The sequence below is a fragment of the Clinocottus analis genome, unplaced genomic scaffold, assembly GCF_023055335.1.
Source record: "Clinocottus analis isolate CAN_PGR_092001 unplaced genomic scaffold, fCliAna1.0.p SCAF_28, whole genome shotgun sequence".
In the NCBI taxonomy this organism is placed as follows: Eukaryota; Metazoa; Chordata; class Actinopteri; order Perciformes; family Cottidae; genus Clinocottus; species Clinocottus analis.
In genome coordinates this window covers 2,033,604-2,052,275 of record NW_027176020.1, presented here as the reverse complement: position 1 = coordinate 2,052,275, position 18,672 = coordinate 2,033,604, and the positions used below count along the sequence as shown (strand labels likewise).

Here is an 18,672-nt window from a genome sequence, read left to right as displayed (position 1 = left end):
CTGTGCTGTTTATTTTAACCCTGAGACGTTCGTTCACAGAACAGGATGCATTCATCGTGTAAATCACAATTTTAAACCAGTTTTTATTGAAGTAACCAGTAGTGACCTCTGACCTCTGAACCCCCAAAAGAAACCCACACTTCTGTCTGATATCAGGCAACACGATATACACATATCTATATATCTATAAAGAAGTAATTCACACAGTAACCGACTACTAACGGGTCTGGAAGTTTAAAAGTAGAAGTGCAGATGATTTACACACAGACGGCATTTACAAATGCTTTAAAATATAAAAAAAACTACAATATTTTATATCATTTAGAAACCCAGAAGGCCCTTTTAAAAGCTGGTGGTGATCACGTTGTGTACAGGGAAACAAGAATAAGCAGAAAATTTAATTAACATGTTTTTAAAGAGTTTGTTTTCATAAATCTGACAGTAAAAATATTTTAAAAAAAGCCCACCCCTGAAACAGAGACTACAATAAGAGGCGCGTAGTGTTGCATTGACCTGCAGCGGCGTGAGCGTCTGTTACACGTCTTAGAACGGTCTTTAAAACAAAATAAAGATCACTTTGGTTTGAGACACGCCGAAAAAAAACAAGAAGAAACCGTACAAACGAGAAGATGTAAACACGAGCGATGCGTTAATGATGAATAGTGCAGTTGATTCATTGATTAATGGGGGAGGGAGGGAGAGGAGTCAATTAAGATTTTGATCATCGATTAATCGTTTTGGTCATAATAACGGTGTGTTTATGGAGCTAAAACATTAAAGGGATAGGTCAGATTTCCTTTTGAAGATGGGTTGTATGAGGAACTAGAGCAATGTAGAGCAATGTGATGCTCTGTGTGGACATGTTCTAGACTCCTAGAAGCATCTCCATCACTTTAAGTGAACGCTATATTTAGAACATCTTCACCTTGATGTCAGACACGCCTTTCTTCCTCACTGAAGCCGTTATCTCTGCACACACACCAGACTCCATTCACAAAACCCCTGATTTAACCTCTCAGAGCACAGGGCCGCTGCTCTGCCGCTGCATCCATCTGATAGTGAGTTTGTGTCATTGCGTGACTTTGGTGTTTCAAAAAAAGGTTAATTTTGCTTCACCAACGTCACACAACAACACAAAGACGCTAACGGATGACGCAGCAGCAGAGCAGCAGCTCACGTGCTCTGAGAGGTTAAATCAGTGCTTTTTTGAATGGAGTCTGGTGTGTTTGAAGAGAACATGTATTACGGCTCCGCTTCCCGTCAGAGAGGCGTGTCTGACATCAAGATAAAGAGGTGAAGATGTTCTAAATATAGCGTTCACTTCAACTGATGGATTCTTTTAGGAGTCTAGAACACGTCCACACAGAACATCACACTTCTAAACACCCAAACTGTCCCTTTTAACATGAGCTTACATTGCTATTGCTTCACATCTTTTGGAATATGTCAATCAGATTAAGTAAATTAAAGAACTTTGGGCTCCAGTATAATCCCCCCCCCCAAACATTTCTGACACAAGAGATAAATCGAATGATCGGAAACATAACTGACGGTGAAGATATCTGTGGCATCAGAAGCGTCGCTTCAACCTTCTTGACCGAAATCTTCGGTGAACTTCTTCAGCTTCTCCAGGTCCTGGTCGTTCACCGTGGGCTTGGTGCTGCTGAGCGACCGCAGCATGTCGGGCTGCAGGAGAGAGAAACAACCACAGAGGTGAACAACTGGGCGACGTACTCTCCTCCTCTCGCACGAGGACACGAGGAACCCTCTCGTTCTCTCACCATGCACACGACCGGCTCCAGGAGCTTCTCCCCGGGAACGTCCATCCACGTCATCTCGATGGCGTTGGGATCGCCCGGCGAACACGGAGTGAGGAGGTCCTCCACCACCACGTCGGGGTTGTTCCACGAAGACCCGCGGACCTTCAAGGAAGGACATAGGGTTCATGCACGTTCTGACCAATGGGTTTCCATGTCTTTTAATCAAATTTACATGATTTTAAACCAAGTTTTCATGACTTTAAACCAAATTTTCATAACTTTTAGTGAGTTTTTGTGTTTGCAATTGTATTGCTCCTTTTGTTTTGTTTTAAGAAAGAAAGCTCTCGTAGTTTATATTTGAATTGAGGTGAGAGGAAATGAGCTGCACAATAACAGCAACAGCTGCATGTGGATTCACGATGGAAGCAGTTGTGTCGCCCTCTGGTGGCGGCTTGCGTTCAAAGCACTGAGGGATGATGTCCGTAGTTTTCACCTTTTTGAAGTGCGTGGAGGACTGGACCTTCCTGACGGGCTGCATGAGGGCGTCCCTCACGATGACGCTGACGTCCGCCCCGGAGTAGCCGTCCGTCTTCTGGCCCAAGGTGACGAAGTCGGCCTCCGTCAGGCTGCTGGGGGTGGAGCCCAGGTGGAGCTTGAACATGAAGGCGCGGGCGTGCGCCTCGGGCAGCGGGATGTAGATTCTCTTCTCGAACCTGAGAGGAACGGGAGGAAAAAAGATGAAAATCAGCCGCCAGAGAAACTTTCGCGCTCTGATACTCTGAAACTAGGAGTAAAATGTTGTATTTCTGCAGGTTTTGGGTCATAAACCAGCGCTACATTACATGCTAACATGCTAACAACTACAGCAAAATACATTCATTGACATCTGAAAAGGAAGCAAAGATGTTTCAGGCGATCCCCACCCCGCTAAGCTAACGCGGCTAGGACACGAGGCTACTCCACTACCCAGTTAACCACATTTCCATAACTTTTCACCAAATTTCAATTTTTTTTTCACCAAATTTCCATGACTTTAAATGACAATAAATTATCCTTCAATCATTGAAATCCTAATACCGAGCAAAGCACGTGACTTACACACCAAAAGAGGTGAAATTCATCCCTTTTTTAGCACCGGTTATGATTGAGAATATGAAACAGAACCTTCTCCGGATCGCAGAGTCCAACGTCCACGGGATGTTTGTGGCTCCGAGCACCAGGACTCCCTCATTGTTGTTCCCAACGCCTGGAAAAAAAAGGGGAGGATGAGGTCAGTTCTCTTTCGTTCCACTTCCTGGAAGCAGGAAGAGCCGGCGCTCCCCGCTCACCTTGCATCTGGACCAGGAACTCCGTCTTGATCCTGCGCGCCGCCTCGCTCTCGTTCTCGCTCCTGGAGCCGCAGAGGGAGTCGATCTCGTCGATGAAGATGATGGACGGCCTGTGCTCCCGGGCCAGAGCGAAGAGGCTCTTCACCAACCTGGAGAGAGGGGACGGCGTCAGCTGATCGTATTCAAATGGGATACAAATAATAACCAGCGGTGGGGTGTAATGGGGGCGGGGCCTCACTTTTCACTCTCGCCCAACCACTTGGACACGAGGTCGGAGGAGGAGATGGAGAAGAAGGTGGAGTTTCCGGCCTCCGTGGCCACCGCCTTCGCCAGGTACGACTTCCCGGTCCCTGGAGGGCCAAACAGCAGGATCCCCCTCCAGGGGGTCCTCTTCCCTGTAGATACACAGCGTGAACGATAGGTTTCCATGACTTTAAACCAACTTTACATGACTTTTAAACAACTTTCTATGACTTTAAACCACTATTCTTTGACTTTAAAAAACATTTCCATGACTTTAAACCAAATGTTCATTGTGTGAAATGTGTGTGTAAACAGTAAAAAGTGATAAAATGTAGTATTTAAACTAACAATGAGGATTCAAAGCATACAGTAAACCTTAAATGACTCAATAGAGACAATAGTTTGATTAAAAGAATGAACATTTATATAGATGTCTGTATGTATGCTGCTGATATTTTCAGCATCATGAACACATGAATATAAAACATTTAAAATGACTTTCAGGAGGTTTTTAAAGCCGGCTGGTTGTTTTCAGTACCTTTGAACAGGTGAGGGAATTTGATGGGCAGGATCACGGCTTCTTTTAAGGCTTCTTTGGCGCCCTCAAGGCCAGCGACGTCGTCCCACTTGATGTTGGGCTTTTCCATGACAATAGCGCCTGTAGGAGGGACCAGTTTAAGTTGAAATACAGCAGATCACACACTTTGATGCAGAACCAAATACAAACTGTAATATGTAGTAGTAATAGTTGCTCACCTGAGAGTTGATTCTCAAACTTCTTCTTCTCTGCGTCGTCTCCATCACCACTTTCATCCCTGCAATCAAACGACACTTTATTTAAACAATCAGTGAACGCAGAGACTCTCAAGTCATTCGATGGGAAATGTGGACATAAATACTTTTTGATCTTTTAACAAAAACAGACGAGACTCAAACACCCAGAACTTTGGCTCCATTTTGCCTGTAATAATATACTTATGTTACTCTGAAAATGAATTCAGACAAGAACCCAGGAAACAGGGTAACGGCGCCTCACCCTTTGTCGTCGGACTCTTTGACGGGTTTGCCCGGAGGAGCGTTCTCCTTCTTCTTCAGGTACTCCTTCAGCTGCTCGGCTCGGTCCAGGTAGTCCAGGCACTTGGCTCGGATGCTCTGCGCCGCTCGCTCGCCCTGAGCCTCGTCTGCAAACACAGGAAGAGGAAGTGGACTCAGACGACAAGAAAAACCACACACACACAGAGAGAGATACGTTAAGGAGTCAGACGGCGATCCGGCTGCTCACACTTGACCACGTGGAGGAAGTACTGCACGGCGTTCTGGTAACACCGCAGGGCCTCCTCGTAGTTCTTGGCTTTGTCCTCTACCGCAGCTTTGCTGGCGAGATCGATCGCTTTCTGCAAACAGAAGACGAGAAAACACCTTAAAAAACTTTAAAACCTTTAAAAACTACAACAAAAAACATTTACAAGTCGTAACTTATGTGTTTACGAATGGATGATAATCACTTAAACATGCTTTGTAGTTAAAGGACAATAGTACAAACTTTGCAAGGTTTTTCTATTTAGTAGTAATGTTGTTAAGTTGTGAATACAATTGATTTATTAATTAATATTAAAGCCATTAGTTGTAATGTATAAAGTTTTACTTTGGGGAAGTACTGAAAGGGCAGTGTCTAATTAATTTAATTAATTACTATAAAATGGCCGATACAACCAAGTAAAAATATTACAAAGTACAAATGATTAATTCTAATAAAATCCTGCTTAAGGAAAGAAACAGAAGTATTGCAAGCAACATGTATTGAAGTATACAAATAATATAGATATATTGTAGTATATTAGATAGTTCACACAGTAGCTAGTTTTTAACTGACTTTATATACAGTTAGGTGGTTTAATCCAGTGAGTTTGATTAACAGAAAAAAGGTTTTGTATTATTTTTTTGGACTTTTTTCTCAAATCTTTTCTTCTAGTAAATTATTGTGTGATTTAAACTTTAAAAAAGTTAAGTTAAGTTACAGAAAGATATCTGAACCTTAACAAAAACGTATAAACGTCCTCATAAATGTTTTCATCATCGGTGAAGCGATGAAAAAGGGTTGTTGTCCCCAACCTGGCAACCCAAACGTTATCACCACTCGCAGCTGATCCACAAAACAAGACTAAATTATTGATTAAATAACGATAAAGACATTAATAATTACTTCTAACACCTGGCACATGGGCAGTCCATCTTTATGTTTAAATACACGTAGTTTTACACGTTGAATCGTGATTATTTTTACTTTAATCCGGAGCTTCTCGAAAAGCTCTCCGACGCCTCTTGATGTCCGTGTTTTGTAAGCAGGTAAAAAGTTTAGTCACTCACCTGTAAATTACCTCCAGCCATTTAGCTTCCGATACGACGGCTGAATATATCTCGAGATAAAACTGTAGACCCGTTTCTGTGTTGGTGTTGTTGTTATCGGCTACTTACGTTTCATTATTAATAAAAAACAACAAACTTCAAACGCAAAACAGACTCGTCTCTCTTCTTCCGCATTTACAAAAAAAAAGAAAGAGCACTGTCACTTCCGCGTTGGTCACGTGACAATGTTGTTGTCCTCCAACGGCTACTTTGAGCTCAGTGAAGTCTCACAAATTATTAAAAATAATAATAATGATAATAAACTTTTCCACCTGGACGTGAATATTTAGAAATTCTTATTTAATTTTCAGGCATTTTTATTTTATTTTATTTTTTTAAATTCAATAATAATAAAAGTGAATTACAGGTGTATATAAAAAAATACTGGCCTCTAGTGAATATAAGTCATTATAACTAAATCGTATTTCAGATGAAATAAATATATTTTATTATAATTATTATACTGATCAGGACGGCTGTAACTTTTCCAAATAAAATCCCTAAACCTAAAACATTAAATAAATAAAAATGCAATGGATTGAATAACAAATTTACACTTTATTACATCCAATAATATATTTTTTTTAAATAGCAAATAAAAAGTGTGCAAAATATCTAGAAATCTTACAACACCGGGAGTAAAGAAAAAATAAATGCATATACTGTCTGAGGACAGAGTAAAGGAGATGACGGCAGACATAAATGCATTTTGGTTGCATACGTGTGTCGCTCCAGACGAAGTCCAGGTTTATTCAACACATGACGGCTTCATTTCAGTCGCAATCAAAAGCAAGCACCATATATAGTACATAGATTGACACTGTATTGTTGTTTTCCCCCCCCACACCCTTTATCTTCATCATCATCATCAGTCAGGGTGGAAGAGGCAGGCAAGAAGGACGGACTCTGGCGGGTCATCAACTACCTCCATTTGAGATTTTAGGATGCAACAGCTTCAGGATGCGATCGCTCTTCGTGAGATCTGCAGGCAGTTCGTTATTCTGGAGGAAGAAGAAGAAGAAGAAGAAGAAGAAGAAGAAGAAGAAGAAGAAGAAGAAGAAGCACGGACACACGATAAGTGTCTTCACGAGATTGAAGTTGTCCGCTCGTCTCTTGACTCTCGGCGCCTCACCTTGTTGGGTACCGTCGGGTCGGCGTTGGCTCCGAGCAGCAGGAGGACCGTCTGAAGATTTCCGCCCATAACGGCGGCGTGGAGGGCGGTCGAGCCGTTCTGCACACGACAAACAAAGATCAACAAACATAAACCTGCTCTTCATCCATATTAGCCCCACTGAGTCTCCTACATAGAAGCAAGACTTTACAGACGAGGTTGTTTCGCATCTCTTGGTTGTTTTGGTCCTCCATCTTTTCATCAAACTCTCAGCAAGAAAGCGAGTGCGTCTGTTTAAAAAAATGGCGGCGGCATCGTCTACCTTGAGAATTCCAACGGAAGGAGAAAACTTGAGAAGCTCCTCGATGACGCCGTTGTGTCCCTTAAAAGCAGCTTTGAATAACGCTGTTGATCCGTCCTGGAAAGACGACAGAGAAAACCATCTGGTTATCTCACAAAACAAGCTCCACTCAACCTCCTCTTCCTCACTTTTCAACTAATAATACATGGTCTTCCTCTGTAGATTAGAATGGTACAAAGGGGGACGAAGCAACGCCAAACATTAATCACTTTATGTTAATTTTGATGTGCTTTGTCGACTCTAAAAGAAGGACGTACTTGTCTGTCGGCGTCCCGATCTGCGCCCCGTAAGAGCAGCACCCTCACCGCCTCGTTGTGACCCATCTGGGCTGCCATCCACAGGGCGGCGGTGCCGTCCTGCAGGATGCACGGAGCGAAAGGGCGAAAGAAGAGGGACGAGGGGAAACAGAAGAGGGATGCAGGTATGAGACGGGGCTGAGAAAGAGGTGCTTACGAGCCCTTTAAATCTCTAAAAATGCTGCAGCGGCGAGGGCGTTACCTCCCTGGATTGGTTGACCTTTGCACCAGATGACAGCAGCTGACGGATCACTGTCACATGACCCTCCTGAGCGGCGAGGAACAGAGGCGTGGCACCGTCCTGAAACACAAAAGACACATCTGACACACTTTTTCCACTTATATTGCTGTCGGGGAACAAAAAATGTATTCATAACACGTGAGTGCATTTATTAATGCATGTATGTGCAGTCAGGTTGCTTTCAGCTGCCAGAGGACACTTATGCTGCCAAATGTCAGTCGTGTCTGACTCAGCAGTCCAAAAACCTGAGCGGCTGGATTCCTAGCGGCCAGGGACATTGTGTGCTAACTAAGCGCGACGTTCCCGACTGACTGAGAAGGACACGGGTGTGTAAAGAGGCTGAGGAGGTGGCTCACGTTCAGCTGGTCGTGAACGTTGGCGCCGTTCTTCAACAGGGTCTCCACCACCTTGGAGTGTCCGTACTGGGAGGCGGCGGTGAGCGCCGTGCCACCGTCCTGCCGCAAGACACCACGAGAAAACACAAGCTAGCAGTGAGGAAAACATTTACGGGTCACATCATATGATGCAGAGAGAACATGTCTATGTGATAAAATGACCACAAGGAAAAAGGACTACAAAGAGGCTCAAAACTACCACAGACAGAAGGAATAGCCGACAAAAAAAGACCAAAAGACACAAAACAATTACAAAGTGACCAAAAACAGATACAAAACAACTACAAAGAGACACAAAAAGACAATAAACAGACACAAAACCACTACAAAGACACAAAAAGGACAACAAACAGATACGAAAGAGCGACAAAGAGACACAAAAAGACACCAAACAGATGCAAAACAACTACAAAAAGACAAGAATGGACAAGAATGGACAAAAAACAACTACAAGGAGACACAAAAGACTACAAACATTTACAAAACAACTACAAAGAGACACAAAAAGGACAAAAAACTGCCACAAACAATTACAGAGACAAAAAAGGACAACAAACTGACACAAAACAACTACAAAGAGACACAAAAAGACTACAGAAAGGGCAAAACAACCACAGACACACAAACAAAAGCCAACAAAGACACATAAAATGACCACTTGGAGAGCAGCATTAAAAACACAGTGGAGTCGTGCTTGTGCGGGCGGTCGGGCCCTTCCACATGTCTGCAGAGGCCTCGTCGGCTCGTGAGCCGCCCACGCTCAGCGGTCTGAGTCACGTCTGAGGTGACATCATCGCGGCGGTCAACGCCACGCCCAGAATCACAAAGACGGGCGACGCGCGTTCGTACCTTCGTCTGGAATTCGGTGGAGGCGCCGAACTCAAAGAGGAGCTTCACCACGTCGTTGTGTCCCTGCTGCGAGGCGAAGAACAGGGCGGTGGAGCCCGACTGCAGGGCGGAGAGAGAGATGCTTGGAATTCACTTTGACTTTGTTTGCATGCTCTTTAAAACAGATCCAGTTGCGTTGCTCTTAGTGTCTCCTCAGGTTCTCTTTCTGGGTCGCACCTCTCTTTGGTAGTTGATGTCGGCTCCCTGCATGATGAGGTCTTTGGCGCAGTCGTAATGGCCGCTGTAGGACGCCACCATCAGCGCCGTCGTTCCACACTGGAAAGAAACACGGCGACAATAAGAGAGCGGACGAACAAATCTACTTCACCAGACAGCTGATGAGGAGAGACTCCTCTGGTTGTATAGAAGTCTATGCTTCATGTGTTAAAGCTGCATTCTCTCTCCTGACCACCAGGGGGCGACTCCTCTGGTTGTATAGAAGTCTATGCTTCATGTGTTAAAGCTGCATTCTCTCTCCTGACCACCAGGGGGCGACTCCTCTGGTTGTATAGAAGTCTATGCTTCATGTGTTAAAGCTGCATTCTCTCTCCTGACCACCAGGGGGCGACTCCTCTGGTTGTATAGAAGTCTATGCTTCATGTGTTAAAGCTGCATTCTCTCTCCTGACCACCAGGGGGCGACTCCTGTGGTTGTATAGAAGTCTATGCTTCATGTGTTAAAGCTGCATTCTCTCTCCTGACCACCAGGGGGCGACTCCTCTGGTTGTATAGAATCATCAGGCAGAGTGATTTGTTGGATAGCCAACGTTCACTCACAGCAGTCAGACACTAAATTGATTTTTCGGGACTAAAACGTGAGGTGGGAGACGACCCTTCACCAGTAAAACCTCCGGAGCATTTTAATGAGGAAACATGACCCTGAATACATCACATGTGGACTCGTAATGGCAGTGATGAGTGAGGGTCAGCAGAATATTTATTCAGGTCATCACAGCTGACAAGCATCAAACCTGTTTACAGACCAGTTCATGCTGTTTCTCATTTTCTGCCATGTCATGATTTTTGTTTCTTATTTATTTGGGAATATAGTCATATATATATATATATATATATATATATATATATATATATATATATATATATATATATATATATATATATATATTCATATCTCACAGTTTGCAGGTCTGTAGTTCAATGCACGTGCACAAGCGGTGAGAAATTATTTTTTTTCCACTTTGTGTCCCCTTTAAAATTCTTCTTCTTCCAATTAAGGATGCATAACACAAACAAAACATGGAATGAGTGACACACACACACACACACACACACACACACACACACACACACACACATGCGACCCCAGAGGCTCGAGTCCCCTCTGTCCGTCCCTACCACAGGCGGTTATTAAAGCGTGCAGCCGCAGCGGCGGCAGCGGACATGCAGCGTCCTACACTGTCTCTGCAGTCCGCGTCCACGCGGCCGCTGTTCAGCAGCAGCTGAAGAAGAGCCAGGTTCCCCTTCCTCGCGGCCCAAAACACCGCGTTGGCCAGGGGCGTTTCCTTCTGGAGGGGTAAATACACACAACAAGCAAGCGACCCGAAGCCACCATTAAAGCATTACAGGATGCAGACGGGCCGTCAGCAGCGCGCGGGCTGCGGTTCAAAGTGCCCAACACGTATTTCCATCTCTTTTGGAGGATAATTGAAGGGGATTTGAAATGAAACGGCGCGTGCACACGCGCATGCACACTATACAAAGTTGTATGTGTGACATTCAAGTGTACATAGGCGCACACGGGCCGTGCGCTGCGCGCGCAGCCTGTCTGAAGTATGTAAACAGCGTATTTATATCCCGCATAGTTAATAAACACCTGAGCGCGCTGAAGGGAACGCAGGTGCGGTTCCTCGCGAGGGCCCGCACGCCTCGCACGCGCGCTGCAGAGCATGAAGGATGGAGAGAGAGAAAGCAGGAGAAGAGGCTGGTTTACCTTGAACGACATCCTGCACAGCTCACTCGTGACTCATGGTTCTCTCGTGGAGGACGACGCGCAGGCTGCGTCTCTCTGCGGCGCTGTGCGGGCTGCTGTCGGCCGTAAAGAACCGGCGGACAGCCAGCTGAGCTCATCCACCTGCAGGCGGCGCTGCACGCAGCAGGCCGCTGGGGGCGCTGCGGAGCGCGGAGTCAGCAGTTAATATACAGAGCAATTAATTACACTTCATTAATGACGTTTATCTGATTAGAAGCCACATGACTCATCTCTGATCTTTCTTTGAAATAATTATATATATATATATATATATATATATATATATATATATATATATTTATATATATATATATACAGACACACATATATACATATACATACACGTATATACATATATATTATGTATATATATACATAATATATATGTATACATATATATTATGTATATATATATACATAATATATATGTATACATATATACACTGTATATTATTGTTACATCAACATATACACACACAACCCTAACCCTAACACACACACACACACACACACACACACACACACATATATATATATATATATATATATATATATATATATATATATATATATATATATATATATATATATATATATATATATATGTGTGTGTGTGTGTGTGTGTTTGTGTGTATATATACATATATATGCATACAATACCAATACACACACACACACACACACACACATATATATATACACAGTATATAAATATATATTATTGTGACATCAGTATTAACAATCAATAAATAAATATATATATATATATATATATATATATATATATATATATATATACATGTACATATAATACTATTATTAACATAAAGTAATATATCAGTCACGTATGTACCAGTTAGTACTTTCATCTTACATTTATTTCATTCTTATTGTACTTAAATACAGATTTGACTGAACTTTTACTGAAGTATTTTTACACCAACATCCTGGTATTTTTACTGCAGTAAATGATCTGTGTACTTCCTCCACAGCTTGTTTTTGGAAAGTTTGCTGTCAGGTGTTGTGCTCCTTTATAACCCGGTGATTGAAGGATTTACAATATTGCAGCTTTAGCTCTCTCTCTGAACGATAATAGAGGTATTACTGCGGAGGAGCGTCTTATTTCTGTTGACTAATGTCCTCCACAGGCGTTGATTAAGGGGATCCATAAAGCTCAGTGGGAGCGTGTACTTACTGCAGCGCTTTATAAGGGAGGCTGCAGGGAGTCCTCCACCGAGTCGCTGCAGAGTCCCTCACAGCATGGGAACAAAACGCCTCCACCACGGTAAGCAGGGCTCTCTCTCTCCGAGAACTGTTGCTTTACAGACAATATGCATTTTAAAATGAGTCTTTACTAGCTTTTATATTGGTTTAGTTAAAAAAACACCCTTGTTGTGGAGAATAACATACATTTGAGCCTTTGTGTCCTCTTTAATGATTATGTCTGAGATCTTTTCATCACATCAAAGTGTGTTTTACTTTGTGTTCATAAGAAGAACATGAAGGGATGTCGCTTTTTCAATTGAGGTTTCTTCTTCATAGAGTTCCAGCGAGTATCAACCCCACTTTATTAATGAATATTGAGTTTTTATTGTGTTTTTACAGCAAGTAGTTGCTGTCTGCTTTACTGTTCAGAGTCACATGACTTAAGTCGAGACTTTAGCCTTGAAAATACTTCCAAAGATTATGTTACTTCAAAAGATCACTTCATTTCCCTTAAATGTACTTAATTAACAAACATTAACACAATTCATTCCCAGCAAGTCGTCATTTAATCCCCCTGATATTTCTATTTTATTTTTTTTTATGATTAAGTTCTGTCATACTTTTTAAATAAAGTAAAAAAAAAAGAAGTATGAATGCTTTTTCCCCCTGTAACTAAATGGCATTACATTTGGCGAAAAGTCCATTTTGACTTGTTCAGGACACAAAAATGTAAAAGTTAAAGGTTTGTGACGACAAAACAAATACAAATACACAAAACAAAACTTAGCGTCACCTCTGGTGACCAACAACACGTCTGAAAACAACAATTCTCCACAAAAGCTTCCTCAAGGACTCAAATAACGTGGTGATAATTCCACTTTGTCGGCGTGCAGCCCGGCCGGCCGGCCTCCTGCTGGGCGCCGCTCTGCTCTCGGCGCTCCTGGTCGGCCCGCGGCCCGCGGCCTCGGAGTCGGACGAGGCGGCCGCGACCGAGTGGGAGATCTGGAAGAGCAGCCACGGCGTCGCCTACGAGGACCTGGTGAGCCCGACGCCTCCGGAAACCGACAGAAAAGCGAGTCCTCCGATCACGCTTCTGAGTTTGTTTTGTTGATGTGATTTTTGTTTCTTCCTGCAGGATGACTTGCAAAGGAGGAGCATCTGGGAGGAGAACATTCAGATGATCGAACACAACAACGAAGGGTTCTTCACGGGCAGGAGGCCGTTCACTATGGCCATGAACAAATATGGAGACCTGGTAAGGAGAAGGGTTCCCCTTCTGCTAAAAGATCCAGCACGAAGAGGATCAGACTGTCAGACCCGCTGCAGTAAAATGAGATGTTTCCTGAAGGGACCCTGGTGCTCAGAGACACTACCTCTTTAGTCCACAGGGGGCGCCAGAACCAACACTAAAAGAAAGTTCCTCAAGTAGCTTTAAGTGAATATGAAGATGTCATGCCATTAACAAACATTTGAAATTCTTACTTACATTTATTTTGTTATTTTCTTTGTGCCTTTTCCTACAAACGCTCACGATTACGTGATTTACACACATCGTTGACACGTTTTATATCCAGATGAAAGTGCATTACTTTTCAAAAGGTATACAGCAACGGCCGGCGTGTGATAGCCGTCCTGCCGACTCAACAACATTTATTGTTGTGAAACAAACTTCCTGCTCTGTAGACGAAACAAGAGTACCGGGTTCTGCAAGGCGCCGTGATCGACTCCCAATTCGCCAAGAGAGGGAAGACCGTCTCGAGCCGGAGGCTGCGGACCAACGCCAAGAGGTTAGACGCCTACTTTGTGGACTACAGGAACATGGGCTACGTCACCGAGGTGAAAGACCAGGTAAGACGCCTCTAAACCCATTCAGGGTTTGTTTAAGACAGAAACATGAGCCTCTCAAGCCCGACCTGGAAATGAGAAGTGTGTTTTAAAAAAGTAAAACTGTGCTATCTCCTCATCCACAGTTCCGATCTAATTCATTTCAATTGCTAAAGTACTGCAACACGTGTGAGGATACGTGTCGGTTTACTTTTTATTTTAAAGGAAAGAGACGATCAGTTACATACTATGTTTGTTATTTTTCAATTTCTCAACCGAAAAACATGGTTTTGGGACAGAATGTGCTTCATAACATGTCGATGCTTGTGTTTATTGTGATTATTATTGCACATTTGGATGCTTTAGATGTTAATCTTTCTAAAGATGTGCAGTATCTCTCTGGGGATGATGCGAAGGCACCAAGCAACACAGTTAAAAACCTCGGGGAGCGATCGAGGAGTCATTTTTAGGGTCTGGTGTTCACGTCACACCTGGGGTCTCCGGGTTTATCGGGTTAAACCTGCTGTTGCTTCAAATGCACCTTTCAGGGTTTCTGTGGCTCGTGCTGGGCCTTCAGCACCACGGGAGCCATCGAGGGGCAGATCTACAAGAAGACGGGTCAGCTGGTGTCCCTGAGCGAGCAGAACCTGGTGGACTGCTCCAGGTCCTACGGCACCTACGGCTGCAACGGCGCCTGGATGGCCAACGCCTACGACTACGTGGTCCACAACGGGCTGCAGTCCTCCAGCGCCTACCCGTACAGCTCGGTGGTGAGGGCTCGACCCGCCGGCTCCCAGACGAGCCGTCGCTGTCGTTTATTTTCCACGTGTCCTCCGGCCTGTCGGTGACGTTTTCCCCCTCGACAGGACACCCAGCCCTGCTACTACGACAGCAGGCAGGCGGTGGCCCACATCAAGGACTACAGGTTCATCCCCAAAGGAGACGAGCAGGCCCTGGCCGACGCCGTGGCCACCGTCGGCCCGATCACGGTCGCCATCGACGCGGATCACTCCAGCTTCCTGTTCTACAGCTCGGGTTGGTCGCGCGTCGGCACATTCAGGAGCTGCAGAGCCAGACGAGCAGAGATAGACGTGAACATTGAGGCCAGATGGACGTAAACGCGACCCCGAACGTTGTTGTTGTTGTCTTCGCAGGAATATACGAGGAGCCGACCTGCAACCCGAACAACCTGAGCCACGCGGTGCTGCTGGTCGGCTACGGCTCGGACGGAGGCCAAGACTACTGGATCATCAAGAACAGGTCCGGAAAACAACAACAACAACAACAACAACAACACAGGTTGATTTTGTCCAACACTACATGCTCTAATACTCTTTGTTTCTTTCTCCTCAGTTGGGGCAGCAGTTGGGGCGAAGGCGGCTACATGCGAATGGTCCGAGACGGCAGGAACACCTGCGGCATCGCGAGCTACGCCTTGTACCCGGTGCTCTGATGCTCAAGAGCACAACGGCTCCAACGGCCCGCTGAACCTCCTGGAGATGGTGTTCTGTTCTCTTCTGGACCGCTCACAGCGAACACACTCAGGGACGCAGCTCACACACACACACACACACACACACACACACACACACACAGAGATACCAATAACCTTCCTAAAATGTTATCTAGTCTAAATGTGACCCCAAAATATGCAATTTCAGGATTTTCAAGACGGGTGCTACTTTTCATGCAGAGTTACATTTTTAAATGTTCTGCTATTTTTATTCCACAACTCGTCTCTAGTGGAAAGAAAACATTTATTTTACTACTTTGTCTGTAGATTTCTCCTAAATTCACCATTACATAATGTCTCATTTGCATATTTAAACACACGATTTCATAACTTACAATACAATGAATGCTCCTCTTGTCAGTGATGAAGTGGTGAAGGTTCATGGTGATGTCTATGAGCTCATGTGTTCACCTGTAGAGTCTTCATCAGTGTGTAGAGTCACTAAACGTCTCTTTAAAGGAGGTTTTCTCTCCAGAGTTTGTTCTCACTGATCCACAAACCTTCACTTCAGCAGCTCTGACATCACCAAACGTTTCTCTTTCATTCATCCATTCATCCTGAGTGTTCATGCAGCGGCTTCACAACGCATTCATAACCTCTTTTATATTCATTTTATTACCTTGTATTGAAAGTATTTTCTGATTTGTGTGGTAAAACAAAGAGATATCCAACATTACAACACAATGAAACTATCATTTTAAACCCTGGTTTCTTCTTCAAAGGTTCAGATTCATGATCTGGACGTGAGAAACAGATAACGCCTCATTTGCATATCCAGATGTTAATAATTAACACAACGACACCACAACGTTTAACCTGATGGTGTCTAATTCAAGCAAATGTTCGTACATGTGCTGTATAAAACATTTGGAAATTTTTTCTCCGGAATGCAAAACTTTGGTATGCATGTATGTATTAAAGTATGTAATAAAGTACATATCTATCTATGTATATGTACTTGTAGAACATGTCATATGTGTAGAAGAGGATGACAGGCCTCAGTGTTTGAGACAGAACAAATAAAAAGTTTACTATTATAAACAATATTGCATCAGTTACTGGATCAACTGGATATTTAATAAAGTTATTGATAATAAAGTATTTTTTCTCCAAAGTCTGTGTTTGTCACTTGATCTGCGTTCTTCACCTCTCCATGTCAGAGGTACATATTGTACTTTGTACTACATATGAGAGGTAAATGTTGTACTTTACACTGCATCTCAGAGCTACATATTGTACTCCTCGACATCTCAGAGGTACATATTGTACTTTGTACTACATATTACAGCTAAATATTGTACTTTGTACTACATCTCAGAGCTATAATGTACTTTGTACTACATGTTAGAGGTAAATATTGTACGTTGTACTACATATTAGGGGTAAATGTTGTACTTGTACTACATCTCAGAGCTGCATATTGTACTTTGTACTACATCTCAGAGCTGCATATTGTACTTGGAGTACTGTAGCCACACCTCTCTGGACCTTGAGCCTAACTTCACGCTTCGCTCATGCAGCGTTCCTCCCACAGGAATCGCTCCAGGGTTCACCTGCTGCAGGTGTTCATTGGGGGCGGGGCTTCTCCCCGCTGGTCTCTCATGGCTGACGGTGCGGCTCGCGATGCAGCTGAACGTGTCCCTGCTGGCCGCTGCGGCGTGGTGGCTTTTGCTTTGCTTCGCTCCGGAGAAACCTCGAAGACGTCAAAGCGTTCACGGCCGTCGATCTGCTCCTCAATCGCCACCAGGACGATCCGGCCGAGGGCGACTCCGGACGAGCGCGACGTCGCCGGAACAAACGAAGAGACGCCGGCTTCTTTGTTTTCTACCTGGGCAACAAGGACGTGAGTGCGCCTCCCCGCTCAGAAAGATGCGTCCTTCAGCAGAAAAGGACACACTGTCGAGACTTTAGTTGTCGCGCCATTTTGTTTTCAGGCTTCCGGAGACTTCATTGGGATGGCCATCAGAAGCAATGTGTTGGTGTGTGTGTACAAGTTGGGGGGAGTTGCCCACGAGGTGGAAACCAGCCACATCAAAACCACCTCCAATGTGAACTCCTCAGACTTCGACAGGGTCGTCTTCAGAAGGTACTCCAAGCGCACGACAGAGGTTTTAAAAATGCTCATTTTTAATCCCCCCCCTCCATCACGATGTACTGAACGCATTATTTCCACGCGTCCACATTTCCTGCAGAGTTTACCAAGATGCCGAAGTCAACGTCACGCGCGGCTTCACCTCACGGACACCGGTCAGCCTCTCTCCGAAACGCAACCTGCCCGACACGACGAGCGGCGTCCTCGAACTGGATCCAGACGGCGTCGTCTTCTACGTGGGCGGCTATCCGGAGGACTTCACGGTAACGAGTCAGAATTAGAAATTGCCACTAGGTGGGAATGACAACGTCTTAGCAGTCTTTTGGCTTAGCAGCCAGAGGAGTCGCTCCCTGGTGGTCAGGAGAGAGAATGCAGCTTTAACACATGAAGCAGAGACTTCTATACAACCAGAGGAGTCGCCCCCCGGTGGTCAGGAGAGAGAATGCAGCTTTAACACATGAAGCATAGACTTCTATACAACCAGAGGAGTCGCCCCCTGGTGGTCAGGAGAGAGAATGCAGCTTTAACACATGAAGCATAGACTTCTATACAACCAGAGGAGTCGCCCCCTGTTGGTCAGGAGAGAGAATGCAGCTTTAACATATAAAGCATAGACTTCTATACAACCAGAGGAGTCGCCCCCTGGTGGTCAGGAGAGAGAATGCGGCTTTAACACATGAAGCATAGACTTCTATACAACCAGAGGAGTCGCCCCCTGGTGGTCAGGAGAGAGAATGCGGCTTTAACACATGAAGCATAGACTTCTATACAACCAGAGGAGTCGCCCCCTGGTGGTCAGGAGAGAGAATGCGGCTTTAACACATGAAGCATAGACTTCTATACAACCAGAGGAGTCGCCCCCTGGTGGTCAGGAGAGAGAATGCGGCTTTAACACATGAAGCATCGACTTCTATACAACCAGAGGAGTCGCCCAATGGTGGTCAGGAGAGAGAATGCAGCTTTAACATATGAAGCATAGACTTCTATACAACCAGAGGAGTCGCCCCCTGGTGGTCAGG

General features: G+C 44.5%; 3 protein-coding genes across 5 annotated transcripts; 1 reads left to right on the top strand and 2 right to left on the bottom strand.

Moving 5' to 3' along the window:
• Positions 1-6: 6 nt before the first annotated feature.
• LOC137795576 (vacuolar protein sorting-associated protein 4B-like) lies at positions 7-5,856 on the bottom strand. Its single transcript, XM_068593127.1, has 11 exons — positions 5,699-5,856; positions 4,614-4,725; positions 4,368-4,512; positions 4,088-4,146; positions 3,870-3,989; positions 3,327-3,483; positions 3,089-3,237; positions 2,925-3,006; positions 2,254-2,473; positions 1,782-1,922; positions 7-1,686 (listed from the first exon to the last, which is right to left on the bottom strand). Exons 1-11 carry the CDS (start codon positions 5,717-5,719, stop codon positions 1,585-1,587), a joined length of 1,308 nt encoding a protein of 435 aa, XP_068449228.1. The 5' UTR covers positions 5,720-5,856; the 3' UTR covers positions 7-1,584.
• A 718-nt stretch (positions 5,857-6,574) lies between these two features.
• On the bottom strand, positions 6,575-11,105 carry ankrd29 (ankyrin repeat domain 29). Of its 3 annotated transcripts, XM_068593034.1 has the most exons (10): positions 10,980-11,105; positions 10,444-10,554; positions 9,207-9,305; positions 8,991-9,089; positions 8,103-8,201; positions 7,708-7,806; positions 7,467-7,565; positions 7,171-7,266; positions 6,870-6,968; positions 6,575-6,738 (listed from the first exon to the last, which is right to left on the bottom strand). In XM_068593034.1, the coding sequence occupies exons 1-10, from the start codon at positions 10,989-10,991 to the stop codon at positions 6,655-6,657; spliced, it is 897 nt and encodes a 298-aa protein (XP_068449135.1). In that variant the 5' UTR covers positions 10,992-11,105; the 3' UTR covers positions 6,575-6,654. The 3 variants fall into 3 exon arrangements, with proteins under 3 accessions (XP_068449135.1, XP_068449136.1, XP_068449137.1); XM_068593035.1 differs by lacking the exon at positions 10,444-10,554; XM_068593036.1 differs by lacking the exons at positions 10,444-10,554; positions 10,980-11,105 and adding an exon at positions 10,385-10,436.
• A 1,173-nt stretch (positions 11,106-12,278) lies between these two features.
• On the top strand, positions 12,279-15,513 carry cts12 (cathepsin 12). Its single transcript, XM_068592790.1, has 8 exons — positions 12,279-12,303; positions 13,118-13,263; positions 13,360-13,479; positions 13,908-14,072; positions 14,597-14,818; positions 14,915-15,083; positions 15,203-15,308; positions 15,402-15,513. The coding sequence occupies exons 1-8, from the start codon at positions 12,279-12,281 to the stop codon at positions 15,499-15,501; spliced, it is 1,053 nt and encodes a 350-aa protein (XP_068448891.1). The 3' UTR covers positions 15,502-15,513.
• Positions 15,514-18,672: the final 3,159 nt, after the last annotated feature.